General features: G+C 37.5%; 1 protein-coding gene across 1 annotated transcript; it reads left to right on the top strand.

Annotated features, from left to right (window-relative positions):
* The first annotated feature begins 3,853 nt into the window (after positions 1 to 3,853).
* Positions 3,854 to 8,328, top strand: LOC113746636 (calcium/calmodulin-dependent protein kinase type 1D-like). The gene is made up of 11 exons (XM_027283084.1): positions 3,854 to 3,883; positions 4,602 to 4,651; positions 4,934 to 5,059; positions 5,427 to 5,514; positions 5,705 to 5,799; positions 6,051 to 6,134; positions 6,666 to 6,727; positions 6,822 to 6,908; positions 7,039 to 7,093; positions 7,188 to 7,376; positions 7,513 to 8,328. The coding sequence occupies exons 3-11, from the start codon at positions 4,946 to 4,948 to the stop codon at positions 8,326 to 8,328; spliced, it is 1,590 nt and encodes a 529-aa protein (XP_027138885.1). The 5' UTR covers positions 3,854 to 3,883; positions 4,602 to 4,651; positions 4,934 to 4,945.
* The last annotated feature ends 226 nt before the right edge of the window (positions 8,329 to 8,554 follow it).

The raw sequence follows: 8,554 nt of genomic DNA, 5'->3' as shown, positions 1-8,554 counted from the left end.
TCATACTTTAAACCCCGATAACACCACAAATACACACGCCCCAGAATGTAGTCCAAGAGAAGTCTTTATCCATGGAGGTGCTATTGTCAGCATATTCTAGTCTGGAGACACAGATGTCTGTTTACGCAGTGGAACGTCAATGGCAGCTATCTATATGTCAGGAAGGCAGCAATAAGTCTCTTAGACCCTGGCAACCACAGTGTTGAGATAGACTGGCACCTACTGTTCAATCAAAGACAATTAATACCGCAGAGGAACCTCAAGCCCACACGTGACTTTGTGTAACTAAGGATAGAAAATTCATAACAATAATGAGAGAAATTCTTTATTTTCTTAAGTGTCAAACCTTTTTGAAGAGAGATTTTAAAGCAATTGGACGCCCCAAAATCTCAAAGCGGAGGTCTTGAGTGAGGGTCGTTATTCAACATGTCTGCCAAGAGTTAACGTAAACTCTGGTGAGTATTGTATGGGAGACGTGGTGCAGGACCAGAAAATGATCTTGGGGGTGGAGATTGGCTGTGGTCGCTGCAGAAAACAAAGAAGAAGAATTATTGTTAGAGAAGAATGTAATAAAATTACTATAGAAATATAAATAACAAGGAAACCAAGGTTGCAAGAAAAAAAAAAAAAAAAAAAAATTTGCCCGGGCCACCAGGATGAGTTTGGCAGAATGTGAGACCGACTCAGGCACTTCTGATGAACTTTGAGAGTGTCTCTAATTCTCCTTGGCCAAGTGTCAATAAGTAATACAGCATAAGACATCAGAGGCTCCTGAACACTTTCTTCCCTCCTGACCTCACCATTGACCTTTGACTTCAGCAATTTCTCCACATTTCTCCACAAAAATTATCACAAATCCTAAGAATATATTTTTAATGTATGTCTCATGATCTCCTGGACCTTATCTCTTATCCCTATCTCTGACACTTACTATGTTTTTTGGATAGTGCAAAATGGCTGCAAACCACCTTCAGACTCAGTTGGAGAAGCTAAGATCGGTGGCAGACAGTTTGGAACGTGTGCATCAAGGCACAACCATCGGCAGTCTGACAGGAGGAGTGATCGGAGCAGCAGGAGGGATTACATCCATAGTGGGTCTTATTCTGGCCCCCTTCACTTTGGGAGCCTCACTTATTGTAACTGGGGTTGGAGTTGGGGTGGGCGTGGCTGGTGGGGTCACTGCTGGTGCCTCAAATATCACAAAAATGGTCAATGAGTCCTCTGATCGCAAAGCCATTAGAAGCATTATTAAAGAGTTCAATGAGAAAACTGATGCTATGGTCCTCTGGCTCCAGGAGATTGGCAACTGTTTGCAGGAATTGAATGCAAGGCACTCAGGTGATATACCCAACACTGAAAACATCCCTTTGGGTCAAAAAACCAGAGCAAGGTTTGGCACAGCGGTAGGAAGGGGCTTAGGTGGCCTTACTGAACTAACTCGACTACTTCGAGTGGTAAACATTGGTGAAATCGCAGCACGAGCATCCAGGGTGGTACGAGTGGCAGAGGTAGCAACTGGTGTGCTTTCTGGTTTATTTGTGGCAGTAGATATCTTCTTCATTGCCATGGATGCTAGAGAGATACACCAAATTAGACAGACACAGGCAGATGGTACACCATGTTCTGAGATCATGAAATTTGTCCAATCCATCAGACACGCTGCAAGGGAGTTGCAAAACGTTTTGGATGAGTGCAAATTCATGATTAGTGTCCTCCCTTTTCTTGAGGAGTAAGAGTTTCAATGGGATCCAATGGAATAAATGTAAACTAGAAGTTACATAAGAGAACGTGTACACCTGTTATTTCAGATTCAGAAGAGAATATGCAAAGAAACATATTGTTAATCCCAAAATCAACTGCAGCTTCATGCTTAAGTTTGATTTTTGTAGTACCTCCATTTCTATTTGCCTCCTCCAACCTTTGCATTAGCTTCAAATATGAATATGTTTTTCTTCTTTTCCAGGATTACCAGGGCTATCTAGAGATTTATAAACTTTTATGTAAATATTATGTAACTATAATTATGTACATTCAGAATTAAGATTCCTCTGAAAAGATAAACATACCAAATACATTTTAAAAAATCAGGAATGTGTCAAATATGCTTTGACTTTTGAGTCAAAAGTGTCCCTACTGATGCCTTAAAAGAATTATGACTCAGAGATGTACACCACATGCCTTACACTGCCATGGTGTTCTCAGCTTGTTTACCTTTAAATGCCACAGCGCACCTTCATGGCATGTCCGGGATGTGGCCTGGGATAAACTATAAAATCTTTTTTTTTCAGATGGTGTTGGATAGATATTCTTTAATGAGTTAGTTAATACGGCAAAAATCCTAATTACACTGCCAACCCACAGTTTTAGCAGTTAATCAATAATAGTAGTTTTATTTCCAGAATCAGACACATCTGAAGTGACTTTATGACTAACTATGTATTGTGACATAACATTTTCAAGCAAACAAGTGATCCAATGTAGTTACATGCTGTATAATGATGAACTGTGTCATAATGCTTTTTCATTTTTATTTGATAACACTGATTGTTGGTAATGATTTAATTAATGACAGTACACCTTTGAGAAATGCTGAATGTTTAGGGTAAAGGGTAAAAAGTGTATTGCTATTTTGTGATGTCTCACTGTAACCTGAAAAATCTATTGTTAAATCTTAATTATTTTTTTCAAAGTAAATGCATTATACTGAACACTGTTACAAATCATCAGCTGTCACAATATACAGTAATCTGGCAGATTACAATGTAAATATGAATATGAATGTCACAAATAATCTAAAATTATTCTTTAAATCTGGTAGTAGCTTCATGGTTGCTAGCAAATGTTACATTGAGTTTATTATATTGTGTTTTCTTTTCATTATTTGATACATTAGTGTAAAACAGCCCCTTTGTGTAGAATTTGAATAATTCTTACTTTGAGTTGTAGTCTTGTCTAGTTACATAATAACAGACCAGAGTGTACATGGCTATACCCACAGATTCGATCCAGAGACTCTGGGATGCACCAGATTATCTCATCTTTGTACAAATGATAATTTATGCCATCACAATCATTTGAAAGATGATTTTATCACATTCATTATATACATAGGGGCTTAAAGTTTGTGATTACCATGTGAATGCATGTTTTTATCCATATGTTTATTGTATACATATACACAGGTGAAAAATAAATGCAGTTGAAGTTGTAACAAAAACATTTAAAGTTAGATCTTGGTGACTCAGCGGTAAATACTGTCATCTCATAAGGGAGGACGTAGGTTCAGGTCTGTCAGCCTTTGAGTCTGATTTTAATGTTTTTTCTTGTTTTGTTTTTTTTACACTGTCTAAGGATATGCAGGTCAGAAACCTCTGTGTTCTCTCTCTGTATCTGTCCTGTGATAGAGCCAAACTGAGCTTTAAATAAAAACTATTGTTGCAACAATACTGTGCTGCTCTTGGTTGTAAACTATCTTTTAACTTCAGTAATGGTAAAGCAGTCGGAGCAAACATGCTCTACTTGTCCTGATTCCTTGATTTCACTGTAAGCAATCAAGGTATCAAGTGAACTGGAAGAGCTTTAGACAATCCAGAAAAAGTAGCTGATGACAAATAATGGGCCTTTTTGATAAAAGTGACTGTGTTGGTCTCCCACTTCAGGTTTTAAATAAAGGGTCACCAGTGCACTTGTTATTGTATTTAAATGTAATTTAATGATTTGTGTTGTTTCAGAGATTATTGTTTCAGGACGGTGGCTAACCCTGAGATGGTTTCCTGATGTCAGACTGTCATCTTTGTTGAGTGGGCAGATTGAGACAGTTTTCATGGACTCACTTTTGAGTGGAAGAGAAAGTATCGTGTTTGTTTTTTTTCTGCATGACATGGTACGTGTACAACATGCTTTTAGGAGCATGTTGTACCAGTTTTTTTTTCAGGCATCCTTTATATGTTATGGTCTCATTGAGCCAGCATTAAGTCAAATATTTTATTTGAGGCCATAACAGTGACCCACACTTAAAAAACATTGTTGCATCCAAGTAATGGGATTTTCTTAGAGTTCATTTTGTCACATTTACAATAAATCAGAATCACTTTTATTCGTCAGGTATGTGAACACACACGAGGAATTTGACTCCGGTTACACTTTGCTCTCTTAGTACAATCATCAAACATATATAGACACAGGCACAGTTAAAAAACAAAACTGAGGACTTGACAGGTAAAACGTAGACATAAACAAGAACAAAAACAAAAGCTACTGTATGTACATGTAAAAAGGTAAATATTTATATATATACATAAATATCTGTGTGTAAAGACAAGGATTTGGTTTGGTTTGCTGCAATGGTGCATAGTGCAGGATGAAATAAACATAAATATACAGTGTGCACAGTATGACAGTATGAGTGTAGTGATGATATTTACATTTACATTTGTAATTTACAGATATTATACAGGTTGTGTATACCTGGGTGTTGCATTATTAGTAAGGAAATGACAGGTTATATGGTACAGTATGCCCTTTGTAGCTAGGTTAATGATTTACACACCTGCTGACGATTGTTCATGCAAACATTTATTGTGACTTTGTGGCTCTCACAGCTTCAACGTGTTTTAGAGAGTCTGGACTCAAACAGAAAGAAACAGCAAGAGTGAGTTTTTATTGAATTTTCAGAGAATATGTATATTTAATTGTATTATTGGATACATTTTCTTTTTTACAGTAACGGCATTATCTGATTAGCTTCTTTCTTTAAAGTAGTTAGCTGTGGTTTTCTAAAATAGTGAAAATATGAACAATCATTTCTATTTAAGATTTCTAAAATATTGAGCAACACACTTCAGGTCACATGATTGAAACTTATGCCATGTTCATAATAATTCTTCACACAGTCCTACAATAACTGTTTTATATGTGTGTGTTGTTTTTGTAGGTGACAACAAAGATGGGACAACAACAGAGCACTCTTCAGAAGGAAGGCTACACAATTGAAGGTGAAACAAAAAATGGAGTTGTAGCCACAAAAGATGGTGACAAGTTTTTCATAAGAACAGTTGAAGTAAGTGCTGAGCTCATTTCTGTTTACTTTAACACACATTAAATATGGGTGTGACCAAGTTCACTCGTTCTCCAAAACACCAAAGCAAACTCTTGTTGAGTTTTTTTTCAAATTGTTCATGATTAACGAAAAATAAATTCAAAACACATACAGGATGTTCACTAGCTTATTCATATACACACAATAAGTTACTCACTAATGTGACCGACGGACAAGGGTGAGCTAAATTTGGGAGGAAAGGTTGAGAGAGCAGGTAAATCTTCAGGTGTGGAGTCAGTGACCACAAGTATACAGCAACTTCGACCTGTTAGCAGGTCACTGCGATGTGCCTCTGACAGATCATCCATATACAGTGATATTTTAACAGATCTCCACAAATGAAGCATTAATCCCAGAAATTGAAAGCTTCAAGACAAGTCATCCTCATGTCATGAGCACCAAAAATTCTTTCATAGGTAAGTCTTCAAAAATAAATGTCAGCCTCTTGAAATTGTGCCAAAATACTGGATGCAAGTAAAAAAATTATGACACTTAAATATTGTTTTGTTAAATATTGTGTTTTGTATTTCATTTAATTAATTTATATAACTTAAAGATGACTTCTTTGAAAATGCTAACTAATTGTCTTTTCCTTTTGTCATGAAGATGAAGATCAGAACACTTACTATGTGGTGACGGAGTACAGTCAGGGAGGGACCCTTGCAGAAAAGATCAGCGAGAAGAGTCTACTTGAGTCTGAGGTACTCATGCAAAACTTATTTCAAATATTTATCTGTGTCATACATCATCAATGCATTACATTTTTTCTTTTGCTATTTCGTCCTAAACAACTGAAAATAAGGGATCAATACAGGTTAGAGGTCATCATCAAAAGGTGCATCTCTCTACCTCTATGTGCAACTGTACAGTACTGCTTAATTTCTTTAATAGTAAACACTAGTATGTAAACCAGTGTATTAGTATTTTGTAAGTAATAACATTTCTTTTCTAGATACTGAGCTGGATTGTTGAAATCTGTATGGCGCTGAGAACCATTCATGAAAAAGGATTTCTCCACAAAGATCTAAAGCCAGAGGTACAGCACTCATTAAATGTAATTTAAGAAATAATCTGTAAACACTTCGATAAATAAATTGTAAACTTACTGAACCTGCTAAATGAGTACAGCCCAGTGGGGATACTGCAATTAAACATTGGCTGTGTTTGAGTTACACTAACACACTGATGGTTGAGTATTCAACAGATGATCCATATCAAAGCACATATGGAAAGCTTACTGCATGTCAATCAAAATCCTGGTTAGAAGTTATTACCCAGGACTTTCTAAAACTATCACTTTTATGTACTGCTTCACACATCACAAGGCATCAAGTGACCCTCAGCTCAGAATAAAACCTCAGCATGTCTTTTGTTGTTGGACTCTGCATGTATAAACACATACCAAATGCTTGTAGACAGTAGTTTTTTGTTATATTCAGTGTAAACTACACAGCAACTGGGTTGCAGGACTGCTCTTATAGATTGGTAAATGTCCATCCCTGAAATGTAAAACAAGCCCCACATATTTTTGGAAGAAGTTACAGTTTTACCTTTTCTTCTTTTCCAGAACATATTCTTCACCGAATTTGGAACACTGCGATTGGATGGATTTCAGGAAATCCAGGGAAAGTACTGTATACTCCTATTTCAATTACACATTTAAACATAAAAAGTATAAATACAATACAAGGATGGATACATGTTGTATTTATTCTTTACACAGCAAAGGTAATGTGAATACTGAGGAAAGTGGAGGAATTAACTATCTGGCCCCAGAGGTCTTCACACAGGCAACGTATGACACTAAAAGGTATAAAGCTTCATACCAGAATAGAACATTAGAACATAGTGTGTGTGTGTGTGTGTGTGTGTGTGTGTGTGTGTGTGTGTGTTCAGTAGTACCTTTTCTTATTTTGTAATAATACTTTCTTCATTTGTAGTGACATTTGGTCAGTGGGATGTATACTCTATGAGCTCTGTACTCAGCAGTTAGCGGTGAGTTTCTTGCATTTCTTGCAACATTGGTTTCCTTGTTATTTAATGATCTATAGTAATTTTATTACAACAACAAACAATAATTCTTTTTTAGTTCTCTGCAGAGACCACAGTCAATCTCCTCCCCAAGATCATTTCTGGTCCTGCACCACGTCTCCCAGATAATTACTCATCAGAGTTACATGAACTCTTGGATGATATGTTGAATAAAGACCCTCATTCAAGACCTACAGCTTGGGAGATTTTGGGGCGTCCAATTGCTTTAAAATCTCTCTTCAAAAAGGTTTGACACTTTAAAGAAATAAAGAATTTCTCTCATTATCACAGATCCTAAGAATATATAGTAAATGTATGTCTCATGATCTCCTGGACCTTATCTCTTATCTCTATCTCTGACACTTACTATGTTTTTTGGATAGAGCAAAATGGCTGCAGACCACCTCCAGACTCAGTTGGAGAAGCTAAGATCGGTGGCAGACAGTTTGGAACGTGTGCATCAAGGCACAACCATCGGCAGTCTGACAGGAGGAGTGATCGGAGCAGCGGGAGGGATTACATCCATAGTGGGTCTTATTCTGGCACCCTTCACTTTGGGAGCCTCACTTATTGTAACTGGGATTGGAGTTGGGGTGGGCGTGGCTGGTGGGGTCACTGCTGGTGTCTCAAATATCACAAAAATGGTTAATCAGTCCTCTGATCGCAAAGCTGTTGAAAGCATCATTAAAGAGTTCAATGAGAAAACTGATGCTATTGCACTCTGGCTCCAGGAGATTGGCAACAGTTTACAGGCATTGTATGCAAGTCACTCAGGTGATATACCCAACATTGAAGACAGCCCTTTGGGTCAAAATAACAGCGCAAGGTTTGGCACAGTGGTAGGTAGGGGCATAGGCGGCATTTCTGAACTAACTCGACTACTTCGAGTGGTAAACATTGGTGAAATCGCAGCACAAGCATCCAGGGTGGTACGAGTGGCAGAGATAGCTGGTGGTGTGCTTTCTACTTTATTTGTGGCAGCAGATATATTTTTCATTGCCATGGATGCTAGAGAGATACACCAAATTAGACAAAAACAGGCAGATGGTACACCATGTTCTGAGATCATGAAATTTGTCCAATCCATCAGACACGCTGCAAAGGAGTTGCAGAAAGTTTTGGATGAGTTTAAAACCATGATCAAAGACATCCCTTTTCTTGAGGATGAGAGAGAATTGCAATGGGATGCAATGGAATAAATGTAAACTAGAGGTTACATTAGGGAATATGTACACCTGTTATTTCAGATTCAGAAGAGAATATGCAAGGAAACATTTTGTTAATCCCAAAATCAACTGCAGCTTCATGCTTAAATCAAAAGAGTTATGATTCAGAGATGTACACCGCATGCCTTATGTGGCGAGACGTGGTAAAAGAGGGGGGGGATTTGTCCAACAACGCCACCTGGGGAATTGCACCCCAGGA

Source organism: Larimichthys crocea, chromosome I (assembly GCF_000972845.2).
Source record: "Larimichthys crocea isolate SSNF chromosome I, L_crocea_2.0, whole genome shotgun sequence".
Classification (NCBI taxonomy): Eukaryota; Metazoa; Chordata; class Actinopteri; family Sciaenidae; genus Larimichthys; species Larimichthys crocea.
Note: the sequence above shows the minus strand (reverse complement) of the source record. Positions and strands in the feature narration are given on the sequence as shown.

Coding starts and splice junctions, on each gene's coding strand:
- LOC113746636 (XM_027283084.1), top strand. CDS start 4,946: ATGGGACAACAACAGAGCACTCTTCAGAAGGAAGGCTACACAATTGAA. Junction 5,060..5,426: donor TTTTCATAAGAACAGTTGAA/GTAAGTGCTGAG, acceptor ATATTTTAACAG/ATCTCCACAAATGAAGCATT. Junction 6,909..7,038: donor GCAACGTATGACACTAAAAG/GTATAAAGCTTC, acceptor CTTCATTTGTAG/TGACATTTGGTCAGTGGGAT.